The 13,782-nt window shown below is 44.1% G+C and overlaps 1 protein-coding gene across 1 annotated transcript in view; it reads left to right on the top strand.

Moving 5' to 3' along the window:
- ABCA2 (ATP binding cassette subfamily A member 2) overlaps window positions 1-13,782 on the top strand; it is a 233,890-nt gene that overhangs the window by 111,820 nt on the left and 108,288 nt on the right. The window contains exons 7-8 of the mRNA XM_089675055.1: window positions 8,711-8,818; window positions 12,888-13,070. Of these exons, the coding sequence (XP_089531181.1) occupies window positions 8,711-8,818; window positions 12,888-13,070 (291 nt within the window). The remainder of the gene's footprint in view (window positions 1-8,710; window positions 8,819-12,887; window positions 13,071-13,782) is intronic.

Here is a 13,782-nt window from a genome sequence, read left to right as displayed (position 1 = left end):
GTGAATAGCCTTGTACCATATGACCTCTGTGATAGTAAGTAGTAAGCAATGATGTCAGGCAGTGACGCTTACGACTATTCATGTGATCACCAGTGGCGGACTGACCATTGGGAAACTCGGGCACTGCCCGAGGGCCCGAGGTCAGTAGGGGGCCCCATGAGATGCCCCTGGTACCTTTTTCATAGGCTTTTTTGAGTTTGGGCAAGGACACAGGGGCCCCATGATCCCCTATTGCCCGCTGGCCCCATGAGTTGTCAGTCCGCCCCTGGTGATCACTGATTGGCCAATCAGTGATCACATGATTGGGACCTCGCACAGAGGTCCCGTACATCGTTCGGTGCTCCCAGGGAGCGCGGCACAGGCAATGGATGTGGGGGGGTTTAGAAACTTCCACCCTCTCCGCTCCCGTCTGGCCGTTTATGTACATGGGCCAGAAGGGAAGTGGTTAAACCCAAAAGCAAACCTTTAAGATATTAAAGCGTACCAATTCTTAGATGCATTGGCTGTTTTTAGTTTTTCTTTTTTTAGGCTTTCTCTTATTTTCAACTGGTGATATACCATGTAAGAGTATATGTAAAGTGCTGTGTAAATTGACGGCGCTATATAAGTAACTGAAATAAATAAATAAATAAGAGGGTTGAGACAAACCATTTACCACTGACAGGGGTGCTTACAATGGTCAGCTTTTATTCATTCATGTAAACCTTTGTCCCAAAAGAACAAAAAAAACTGTTTCTTTAACTGCTTGTGTAATGGCAGTGTGAGCTTGAGTTTGGCTTCAGTTTGTTGGTGTATCTAAATCTGCTAGTATATCACCCTCCCCCCAGACTGACAATGCTGCTGTCCAAAGGTGCCCCCTGTGCTCCTTCATCCAGAGTGGGTGCACTCTAATACAGGAGATGTGTTACTGGCTAGATCATCAGGTGAAAACAGAGGGGGAAAAAAAACTAAAGCGATATTAAACCCAAAAATGTAATATATTGCAGTTTACCAATCATTAAAATGTGGTGGCATCATTCGTTTTTTTTTTTAAAGTGTATTTCCAATTTTGCAGTCAGCTTGCGATAAAAGCTACTTTATATTTGTTATATGTCCCTATTAACATAGCATGAAAATATTTAAACATGCTGTTTGCTTTTTTAAAGTGATATTAAAGGCAATTTAAAAAGAAACTAAACATGTCTATACTTACCTGCTCTGTGTAATGATTTTGCACAGAGCAGCCCCGATCCTCCAGTTCTGGTGTCCTCCACTGGCACTCCTGGACCCTCCCTCCTGCCAAGTTGTTTGCTCTAGGGCAGTGGTCTCCCTGGGGCCAGATGCAGCCCTTTGCTTTGCTTATCTGGCCTTGGGACACTTTTCCTCCAATTGACACCAATGATGGGGCACTATTCTTCCCACTGACCCTGGGGCATTTTCTACGCCCACTGGCCACAGTCCAGCCCCCCTAATTCCTGAAGGACAGTAAACCAGCCCTTTGTTTGGACAGTTTGGAGACCCCTGCTCTAGGGGCACCCAAGCCACTGCCCTGCATGTCCATTCACACATAGCGCTGCTTGGCCCCACCTCCTCTCTGTCTTCATTGGCTCACTGGCTGTGATTGACAGCAGGGGGAGCCAATGAGGAAGGAGTTGAGAGCTGAGGTTCTCATGCACAAAGCTGGATCGCAATGGGAGTTGGGGAGGGGAATGTTTTTTTTACCTTCTTGTATAGAATGTTTCATTAGATACAGTGTGCTGTGTGAATGGGAACATACTATACAACAGCCCTCAAAATTTCCACTTGCCTGCTCACATTGGTGGGCAGTGGGGGTGGTGACAAGCAGCGATCTCCTGTATCTCCTGTATGGCTGTCAATGAAAGCCGCGGGAAGGAGAGGAGGAGATGCGGCTTCCAGCTCCTTCGTTGACAGCTATACAGGAGATCGCTGCTTGTCACAGCTGCACATATCATACCTGATCGTTCCATTTCTTTCCTGGCCCCCCCAGCCCCTCCCTCTATCCAATCCAACCAACAGGAGACTGCACACTGAGGAGCAGACAGCGGGGGGGGGGGGGGGGGACATAAAGAAATGGAATGATCAGGTATGATCTATGCAGCGGTGAAAAGCAGCAATCTTCTGTACATCTTTCAAAGAAGCAGCTGGAAGCCGATCTCCTCCTTTCCCTCTTGCGGCTTTCAGATGCTTCATTGAAGAAAGAGGGAGGAGAGAGAGCCTGGATCTGCTCTGCCTCCCCTGTGCCCGCCCACACTCCAGTCCATGCAGTTTTAGAGGATGTGTGGGCGGGAAATTGAACACAGAGCAGCCGGCCACTCTGATGCTTCTGAATGAGCATGTGAGTGCGACCGACCTTCCTTCCTTCCTTCCACCCCTCCCTTCCTTCCACCAACCCCTTACTTCCACCCCTTCCTCCCATCCTTCCACCCCTTCCTCCCATCCTTCCACCCTCCCTCCCTTCCTTCCACTCCTCCCTCCCTTCCTTCCTTCCTTTCACCCACCCTCCCTCCCTTCCTTCCTTTCACCCACCCTCCCTCCCTTCCTTCCTTTCACCCACCCTCCCTCCCTATGATCTATGCAGCGGTGAAAAGCAGCAATCTTCTGTACATCTTTCAAAGAAGCAGCTGGAAGCCGATCTCCTCCTTTCCCTCTTGCGGCTTTCAGATGCTTCATTGAAGAAAGAGGGAGGAGAGAGAGCCTGGATCTGCTCTGCCTCCCCTGTGCCCGCCCACACTCCAGTCCATGCAGTTTTAGAGGATGTGTGGGCGGGAAATTGAACACAGAGCAGCCGGCCACTCTGATGCTTCTGAATGAGCATGTGAGTGCGACCGACCTTCCTTCCTTCCTTCCACCCCTCCCTTCCTTCCACCAACCCCTTACTTCCACCCCTTCCTCCCATCCTTCCACCCCTTCCTCCCATCCTTCCACCCTCCCTCCCTTCCTTCCACTCCTCCCTCCCTTCCTTCCTTCCTTTCACCCACCCTCCCTCCCTTCCTTCCTTTCACCCACCCTCCCTCCCTTCCTTCCTTTCACCCACCCTCCCTCCCTTCCTTCCTTTCACCCACCCTTCCTTTCCTTCCTTTCACCCACCCTTCCTTTCCTTCCACCCACCCTTCCTTCCTTCCTTCCTTTCCCCAACCCCTCCCTTCCTTCCTTTCACCCACCCCTTCTTTCCTTCTTTTCACTCACCCCTCCCTTCCTTCCTTTCCCCAACCCCTCCCTTCCTTCCTTCCACCCACCCCTCCCTTCCCTCCAATCCTTCCACCCACACCTCCCTTCCTTCCTTACACCCACCCCTTCTTCCTTCCTTCCTTATTTCCTTCCTTCATTTCTTCCTTTTTTCCTTCCTTCCACCCCTTCCTCCCTTCCTTCCACCCCTCCTTTTCACCTCTTTGTTCCTTCCAGCCACACTTCCCTTCCTTCGTTCCTTCCTTCCCCTCACCCCTCCTTTCCTTCCTTCCCTCTCTTTCTTCCCTCTATTTCTTCCCTCCCTTCCACTCCTCCCATCCTTCCTTCCACAACTCCCTTCCTCCCTTCCACCCCTCTCTCCCTTCCTTCCTTCCACCCTTCCCTTCATTTGTTCCACCCCTTCCTCCTTTCCACCCCTTCCTTCCAACCCTCCCTCCCTTCCACCCCTTTCGCCCTTCCTTCCTTCCTTCTACCCCTCCCTTCCTTCCATTTCCTTTATTCCTTCCTTCCCTTTCCTTCCTTCATTCTGCATAAAACATTTAACAGTGCCATGTCATGAGATAATTTACGAGGGTGTAATTAGGGGCGGGACAGGTTAGGGGTTAGGTGGGACAACTGGTGGTGAGTAACTCTTAAGTCCTGGCCAGTAGTTCAGGACTTGAAATTTTGAGCCCTGCTATATAACAAACATTTAGTGGGGGTTTTCTCAAAATTGACTGCAGTGAAATTATGCTTTAAGGAGGTTTGGGGGTTTTCTAGCCTATATGTATTTTTTGAGTGTGAATAAATGCAAATAAAGTAAATGCAAATAAAGAAAAAAAAGCAAAATTTTAAATTGCCTCCTTACATTTTTCAATTTGCTATTTGGAAAAGGCTTGAAGGCTTGTGTTTTTTTTTTTTTTGTTTTTTTTTCAGAGCATGCAGGATGATTATCACTGATCATGAACACATGTTGTTATTAAAAATGTAGACAATTCACTTTCATACATAATTTGGTAATCCTGTATTGTTCTTTTGCCATTTAAAAACTTAATAAAAAAGAGTGAAACAGAAAAAAAAAAGAGTAAAAAAAAATAAAAGTAGCAAATTGAAATTGGTTGGCATTGTTTACCCATGGTGCTTTGGAAATCCTTCATCATGTGCAGTAGTAAATGTTCATTTGTAAAACACTGTTTTAAACCAAAGACTGCATACATATAGTAAAAGCAGACAGAAAATAATAGGTTTAAAGGTGTCGAAACATAACAATGAAAACATCTCAAAATGTATATAGATTTCCTTTAAAACACCTATAAATGGGACCTGGTGTCTCCTGCTTTTTCTGTATGTGATATACAAGCATATGAGGCATTGGGTCACAGGCTGCTATCTTACTGCTACATGTAGAGGTGGGCGGGTGTAATGAGCTAGCCTTGTCCACAAGTATTTGATATATTGATATTAACTGCTGGAAGCTCTGACCTTCTAACCCCTGTATTGATAATCATTACATTGTGGTATGTTTGTAAGGAACAGGTTTGTATGAATCATATATCTTTAGAAGATTGTGTAATGGAAATCTATCACGAAGCAATAAACTTGTCCCAGAAGCTTCTGATTGAAGCTGCAATTTCTCAGCTTTGCATTCTCTTTCCAAGGCTGTAGAGATGACCCTATGCAGCAGTAATCAGGATTTGAGGGATAGCAGCTTCCATCTGAGGTTTCTGAAATGGTGGTTTAGATTCTTGACACATTCTCTTTTAGAGGTTGATTATAATAATTTTTTGTAGGATCTTTATTTTGCAAACAAGCACTTAATACCTGGTGCACCCATGACACCCTTCTAAGATGGAATCCTGGAGCAGCCTATATGTTTGGAAGCACACTATGTAGCTGCGTTAGACCCAGGGGCGGACTGACAACTCATGGGGCCCCCAGGCAATAGGGGATCATGGGGCCCCTGTGTCCTTGCCCAAACTCAAAAAAGCCTATGAAAAAGGTACCAGGGGCATCTCATGGGGCCCCCTACTGACCCCGGACCCTCTGGCAGTGTCCGAGTTTCCAAATGGTCAGTCCGCCCCTGGTTAGGCCATCTAATTTAAAATGAAGTAAACTGAATGGCTTTGGCTTTGGCACTGTCATCGTGATTGTGGTTTCACTGCCTAATGAGTCATTGACCCAGAACAAGCATGTAGGGCAAGGGTTTCTTTCCATTCTTTAGTGACTGGATGCTTGTTGCAGGTCATGGACTCAGTAGATAATGAAGCCTGGATTGCAATAACAGCCCTGGAGCCTGCAAAAAAAAAGAGAAATGCAGCCCCCCCCCCCATATTTATTTTCCCATAGGTTCACTTTAACCCTGATTTGAAGGGGTTGTATGTTCTTCCTGTAGGAGTCCATCTACCAGGTGTCTAATCTGATCTCCCTGCTTTTCACAGCTAAAAGATGTTAATTGATCAACTTGAGAGCTGGTGCTGTTTGTCTGAGTTGAATGTGTGGATGAGCTTGGGTGTGTGATAGCGGGCATCTCTAGAACCTTTTCTGCTTTTACAGAGCTAAAAGATTTTATTTTTTTCTTCTATTGGGTTTTTTTTACAGCAAATCTAACTGATTTCAAATGCAATAATTTTTTCCCTCTGAGAGCATCCTGAATTTGACTCACCTCTCCATGTGACGCCGTCTACACAATCCATGTTGTGATAGGAAATTGCCAATAAAGTGGTTGCAAACTGCAGACATGAAATATGAACAACATATCCCTCTGTAGTGTGTACTTGTCTCAATCCAGAGTACTAAGTGTCATTTCTGTCTGCTGCCTCCTTCCTCCTCTATTTGCATGAATCACTTCTGACAAGTTTCCCTGACATCAAGAGAAAAATGAGGACAGGGGAGGGAACAGCCTGCAATTGACAGCCTCAGCTCTGTTTAGGGAGCTGAAGTTACATTAGTGAGGAGAACTGTGAGATCTGATTGGAGAGAAGGGACACACCCCTCTTCACACAGCACACAGAAACCAAGCTGAGGCTGTCAATCACAGGCTGTGTCCTCCCCTGTTACCATTTTTCTCCTGGTGTCAGGAAAACCTTTCAGAAGTGACTCATGCTGATAACAGTGGAACGAGGCAACAGACAGAAATTACATTTAGAGCTATGGATTGAGACAAGTATACACCATAGAAGGATATGCTTTATTCATATTTTTATGAGCTTTGCAACCACTTTAAGTATAACTTAAAGCGGATCGTCACTCAAACAGGGAAGTACTGCTAGCTCACTCCTTTCCTGAATTGCAGGATTTTGTTTTGGGAGGTGGGGTAGAGTATAGTCTTTGTTATTGGTTCCCACTTCCACAGTCCTCCCATCGGTGAGGATGATGCTGCTTTTCCCGCCCCCTTCCACAGCCTCCTGGGACACATCACATATCCCTGGAGTCTGTAAGACCATTCACAGAAGGCTGTGCAAGCTTACACATGTACAGGTGAAATTCACAAAATTTGAATAGAATATTGAGCAAAAGTTAATTTATTTCAGTAATGCAACTTAAAAGGTGAAACTAACATATGAGATATAATGAGACTCATTACATGCAAAGCAAGATAGTTCAAGCCGTGATTTGTCATAATTGTGATGATTATGGCTTACAGCTCATGAAAACCCCAAATCCACAATCTCAGAAATTTAGAATATTACATGCAATCAATAAAACAAGGATTGTACATAGAACAATATTGGACCTCTGAAAAGTATAAGCATGCATATGTACTCAATACTTGGTTTGGGCCCCTTTTGCAGCAATTACTGCCTCAATGTGGCGTGGAAGCTATCACCCTGTGGCACTGCTGAGGTGTTATGGAAGACCAGGATGCTTCAATAGCGGCCTTCAGCTCTTCTGCATTGTTCGGTCTCATGTCTCTCATCTTTCTCTTGGCAAAGCCCCATATATTCTCTATGGGGTTCAGGTCAGGCGAGTTTGCTGGCCAATCAAGCACAGTAATCCCCCGGTCATTGAACCAGGTTTTGGTGCTTTGGCAGTGTGGGCAGGTGCCAAGTCCTGCTGGAAAATGAAGTCAGCATCCCCATAAAGCTCTTCTGCGGAAGGAAGCATGAAGTGCTCCAAAATCTCCTGGTAGACGGCTGCGTTGACCCTGGACTCAATGAAGCACAGTGGATCAACACCAGCAGATGACATGGCTCCCCAAATCAACAAAGACTGTGGAAACTTCACACTGGACTTCAAGCCTCTTGCAGTGTGTGCCTCTCCATTCTTCCTCCATACGCTGGGTCCTTTGTTTCCAAATGAGATGCAAAAGTTGCTCTCATCAGAAAAGAGGACTTTGGACCACTGAGCAACAGACCAGGTCTGTTTTTCTTTAGCCCAGGTAAGACGCTTCTGACCTTGTTTGTTGTTCAGGAGCAGCTTGACAAGAGGAATACGACATTTGAAGCCCATGTCCAAGATCCGTCTGTGTGTGGTGGCTCTTGATGCACTGACTCCAGCCTCAGTCCACTCCATGTGAAAGTCCCCAAGACTTTTGAATGGCTTTTTCCTGATAATCCTCCAGGCTGCGGTCATCCCTGCTGCTTGTGCACCTTTTTCTTCCACACTTTTCCCTTCCACATAACTTTCTATTAATGTGCTTTGATACAGCACTTTGGGAACATCCAACTTCTTTTGCAATTACCTTTTGAAGCTTTCCCTCCTTATGGAGGGTGTCAATGATGGTTTTCTGCACATCTGTCAGGTCAGCAGTCTTTCCCATGATTGTGATTCCTACTGAACCAGACTGAGAGACCATTTAAAGGCTCAGGAACCCTTTGCAGGTGTTATGACTTAATTAGCTGATTAGAGTGGGACACTTTGAGCCTAGAATATTGCACCTTTTCACAATATTCTAATTTTCTGAGATTGTAGATTTGGGGTTTTCACGAGCTGTAAGCCATAATCATCACAATTATGACAAATCACGGCCTAAACTATCTTGCTTTGCATGTAATGAATCTATCTCATATATTAGTGTCACCTTTTAAGTTGCATTACTGAAATAAATGAACTTTTGCACGATATTCTAATTTTTCGAGTTTCACCTGTACACTGGGGAGCCAGCTGTGGTTCCTCAGGAAGCTGCAGATGGCTCCCATATCCAAGATGGCGTCAGAGACCCGCAGCAGTAAGAAGACCTGGCTTCGGGTAGACACCGATGGCCTCCAGGCACTGGTAAGTACCTGATTTTTAAAATCAGCAGATACAGTTTTTGTAAAACAAAAAAAAATGAAGTTCCTCTTTAAGGATAAGTAGTAATGAAAAAAGCATCAAACCAATTAGTTTTTTGGCCATTAATTGTTGGTCTGTGTAGCTGAGGGTGTGGTGAGGATGTGTACTTTGCCTATGTGCTAAAATGTGACATCTTTCCCATCTCAGAAAGTAGTTTGGAATGCCTTTAATGCTAATCCCCGTTCTTTTCATTGTGCAGAGAGATCTCTGATTTTATCATAAAGTATCTCTATGTATGGGCTCTGAGTCACCATGTGTGATATTACTCCTCCAGGTCTACCATCTGCTCTTCAGCTCCTCCTACCTTTCTGGTGATGACCTGCCAGCCAAGAGCCCTTGGGATGCGGCCACCACAGCAGGGGGACAGATCCTCAATCTCCAGGTGTGTATCAATCCAAACTGTACTTTTTATGGATAAATTTTCACACAATTACAGACAACCCAACTGTTCTAGGGACATATCCTAGTTCCATCACTGAACAGCCTACAGTGATAATATGATCTAATTCTTGGCAGCCTTCCTTTATTATAACAGAAATCTGTTGTGTAAGAGTCTTAACATCACTCTATAGAGAACTGTGTGACCTATAAAGCACTCCCTAGTTGTTTAGAAGGCCACTGCCAAATACATTATCCAAATTAGATGTGATATATAGATTATGACTGGCTTTCTGTGGACCTTGAAGTGTATCTAAATCCAAAAAGTAAAGTTTAATATATTTAGTCCTTAGATGCGATAGCTGCATTTGTCTTATTTCAGGCTAAGAACATTTTCAGCAGGGGCAAAAAATATGTTAATCTTGCTAGAAACACATTCATAATGTTCTCTTTCAATAAAACACTAATACCCCACCCACTGTGTAATGGAGATTAAGACCTGTTTGAAGTCCAAACAGTGACAACCATGCAGGTCAGATTGAAATACATTGCTTTTACAATGTATACGCATTAGCAGGGCTCAGAATTTCAAGTCCTGAGCTACTAGCCAGTTACTCACCACCCAACCCCTACCCTGCACCGCCCATAATTCCGCCCCTAAACACGCACTCGTAAATTATCTCATGACATGATGCTGTTAAATGTTTTACGCAGAATGAAAGGAAGGAAATGGATGGGAGGGAGGGAGGGGTGAAATGGAGAAAGAGGCGGAAGGAACGAAAAAGGGGTGAAAGGGAGGTAGGGGTGGAAAGAAGGAAGGGGGAAGGGAGGGGTGGAAGGAAGGGAGAAAGGGAGGGGTAGAAGGAAGGGAGGAAGGGAGGGGTGAAAGGATGGGTGGGAGGGATGGAAGGAAGGGAGGTAGCGATGGAAGGAAAGGAGGGATGGAAGGGAGGGGTGGGTGGAAGGAAGGAACGAGGGAAGGGTAGGTGGAAGGAACGAAGGGAGAGGTGCAAGCGAGCGGTGGAAGGAACGAAGGGAGGGATGGAAGGAAGGAAGGAAGTGGTAGAAGGAAGGGGTGGGTGGAAAGAAGGAAGGGGTGGGTGGAAAGAAGGAAGGAAGGGGTGGGTGGAAAGAAGGAAGGATGGGTGGACGGGAGGGGTGGAAGGAAGGATGGGTGGACGGGAGGGAGAGAAGGAAGGGAGACTGGTAGGAAGGAAGGAAGGGAGGGGTTGGTGGAAGGAAGGAAGGGAGGTCAGACTCACATGCTCAGTCAGATGCATCAGACCAGTTGGCTGCTGTATTCAATTTCTCACCCACACATCCTCTGAAGCTGCACGGACTGGAGTGTGGTCGTGCACAGGGGGAGGCAGAGCAGATCCAGCCTCTCTCCCCTCTTCTGCTATTGGTACAGCGGTGGGGGCAGTGACAAGCAGCGATCTCCTGTATGTCTTTCAATGAAGCAGCTAGAAGACGCTTCTCCTCCTCTCCCTCCTGTGGCTTTCAGCTGCTGCATTGAAAGCCATGCAGGAGATCGCTGCTTGTTACTGCCCTCACCACCACCTCTCCCACACACCCCTAGTCCCGGTGCTTCTCGCCCCATCTTATTTCCACTGGCCCAATGCAAGCGAGGGCTGCGCATTAGCATGTGTTGATCAACTGGTGTGAATGGACTCTTATAAATATGCCCCTAAATATCCTTGAAACAATGTTTCAAGGTTTCGGAAATCTGTTACCAACTTGAGGTTACCTGTAGAACCTGCTGCCCCGGTGGACCTTGAAGACATCTCAAGTTTGCCAACAACTATATAGTGTGGGAATCTATCTTCACAATTTATTCAAAATATATCCCCTCGGTATGTCGCATCAGCTGGGCACCCCACACTACTATGTTGTTGGTGATTTTTTTTCTGCTTGAATACATGACACATAAAACGGAATCTGCCTATTTGTGACCAGTAAATATCTGGCCATAGCTGCTCATAGCTCTGCAGTCTTCTCCTGATCCTACCACAAAAATCCCTGATCTACATAGAGAACTGGAGGCAACTTCCTTAGAGTTTTTCCTACATATTGGAATATATTTCTTTGTAACTGCAAATGCTTCTTACAGCCCGAAGTTCTTAGTCTCCCGCTAGAGAAATCCCACCTGGCCTGATCAATGCAAGCTCATATTCGCTGATGGATGATGGCCATCTTCACAGGATTTGTCATTTGCACATTCCTAGAAATATGAAATGCTTATTAGATTTATTTAAATACCTGGATCTCCTCTCACCACAGACAGAGGTTGTAACATTTAAATAGCTTTTCCTCCAGCATTAATGATGATTCAAAATATACCAAAATCCAGACAATTGAATATTAACATTCTAGTATACAATTCACAAATTTTAGAGCATATGCTCAAACCATCAGTAATTTTATGGTACAAAAACAAAAATTTGCATCACCCAATTAACCTCTTAGGTTGTCATATAGCTTGTAAATCAAATGGTGCCAGACCTTAGCCTTAGCCATCCCTCCCATATTCTTTCAAATTTAGTGGGGCAGCCCCAATGCTAAAAACTTAAGTGTTTATACCTCAATGTAATAGCCATACGTGTGAAATCTGTGAATGATCACAGAGGTCACATGGTACAAGGCTATTCACAACAGCCTTGTACCATGTGACAAGCTGTGACCAATCACAGCTCACTCAGTAGTTCTCAATGGCTGTAAGAATGCAGCCAAAGAGGAGAAATGATTGTTGTTACATCCTATATGGGTGTAAAAGCAATCAGTGTAAAAAAAAAAAAAAAATCTTCATCACACCCCACAAGTAATTTTTTTTTAAATTATAATTTTTGGTTATAAACTAATTTGTGTTATTTTTTTTTTTTTACTAAAAAGATAACGGAATAAATTTTGGCCAAGATTTATGATGAAATATTATTTATTTGCAAAATTTTATAAGAAAAACACTTTTTTTCAAAATTTTTGGATTTTTTCATTTAAATAGCAAAAAAAATAAAAATCCCAGGGGTGAATAAATACCACTAAAATAAAGCTTTATCTGTCTCAAAAAAATGCTAAAAAATTCATATAGGTACAGTGTTGCATGACCGCGCAATTGTCATTCAAAGTGTGATAATGCTAAAAGCTGAAAATTGGCCTGGACAGGAAGGGGGTAAAAGTGTTTACAACTGTTTCCCAATATCTATGAAACTTTGGATATCACCATAGCATATGTATTAGGTTGCCGTGGTCCCAACCACATGTACCTCAAGTAGGTTCCTGTAGCAGGCCCATAGTACCCAATTTAGACAGAGTATAATGTGCTCATAATATAATATATCATTGAGAGAGCTTTTGGGATGTGTTCGAAAAGCTCAACTGAACACATTGCAATGCCTCTTCCCACTGTTCTGGTCCTATAATCTCCATGTCCCTATCCCATCTAACCATAGACCTGCATGGATGATCTTCCAAATATGCATTTAAAAGCAAGGGATAACATTGCGATATAAAGCCTTTTGTTAAAGTGGTCTTTTGCAAAAAGTTGAAAATCATCGTAGGAGACCTATGCCAAAGTGTGGAGAACCCTTGAGATGGGACAGCATGCCTACATTTAAATAAGATTAAATCTTAATAATGACCTTCTTGTGTGTGTGTGGCCCTGAAAACTGAAAATCTTCTTCTTGGTTGTCCCTGGGAAACTAAACCACTCAACTGCTTCCTATATATCTTGGCAGCTCTTTGGGTAAGACCTCTGCTATGAATTCCCAGGTCTATTCAACTGCTGTGACCTTTATGAGAGATTCACACTTTTGCTGTTTGTATACTTTTTATTATGGAGAATTTTAACCATATAACTGGGGGGGGCTGTGATATACACAATGGTGAAGAACACCCATAACTCCCAGGTGGCCTGGAACAGAGCCAGAAATGATGGCAGATTGATATCACTGTTTGAGTATCCAAGACATATAAGAAGACAGGGCTGACTCAGCCCATCAATCTCCACTTAACGGATTGATCTTGTTGCTTTTCATATTTTATTTCCAAGTCTTATTTGAATTATTATGTTGTCCTAGGGAAATGTTTTAGGAAAATTGAAATCTTTCCCAGAAGGTCTGATCCATAAGGCTTTGCGAGATCCCAGAAAGTCTGGACACAGACTGGCTCTACTCCGCCTCCTGACCCTGGCACTTGGCCTTGCGATCCCCAATACATCTTCTGACAGCTACGATCCTCAGGCTATGGTCAAAGAGCTGGAGGTAGGGACTGCAAACTGAACATATTGTATATGTAATAATATTATCTAAGAAGTGCGTTCATTAAACAATTCAACAACTGTGATGTACAGCAGGGTGCAGTAACAGCAGTACTACAGCAGTAGCCTTTTGTTTTCATTCAAAGCATGGAAGAAGGGGTGATGTGCCTGGAAAACATTTGAAAAAGTCCACAGAACACATTCTTTTGACTAGAAATATACATATGATATAATCATATGCAATATTCCATATAAAACTATACAAAAAAAAAAACAGAACTCGCCAAGCTACTCTTCCTTGAATAGTGGATGACCAAGAGAATTTTTATTTCCAAATCCACTCCTTTTCCTAACTCTCACCTCTAAACTTCCAAGTCCGAATCCTAACTCCAGTCCTCTCTAACACCCTACATCATTCAATCCCTTCCTCTCTGACCAGACTATCATTCACACATACCATGTAGTCCACAGAACTTCTAGCAGTGGCGTCATGACACCACCGTCCACCACCATAGGACACTCTTATTTTTTGTTCATGTTTTTTTTATCTTCCCTCCACATTTCAGAATGTTTTTAAACTGGTTGTAAACCTCAGACATGAAATATGAACAAAGCATATGCCTCTAAGCATATACGTTTCTCAGTTCAGAGCATCAAGTGTCATTTCTGCCTGCTGCCTAGTTCCACTATCTGCATAAGTCACTTCTGACAAGTTT

Source organism: Staurois parvus, unplaced genomic scaffold, assembly GCF_062004578.1.
Source record: "Staurois parvus isolate SC_StPar_1 unplaced genomic scaffold, SC_StPar_1.0 ptg000154l, whole genome shotgun sequence".
In the NCBI taxonomy this organism is placed as follows: domain Eukaryota; kingdom Metazoa; phylum Chordata; class Amphibia; order Anura; family Ranidae; genus Staurois; species Staurois parvus.
Note: the sequence above shows the minus strand (reverse complement) of the source record. Positions and strands in the feature narration are given on the sequence as shown.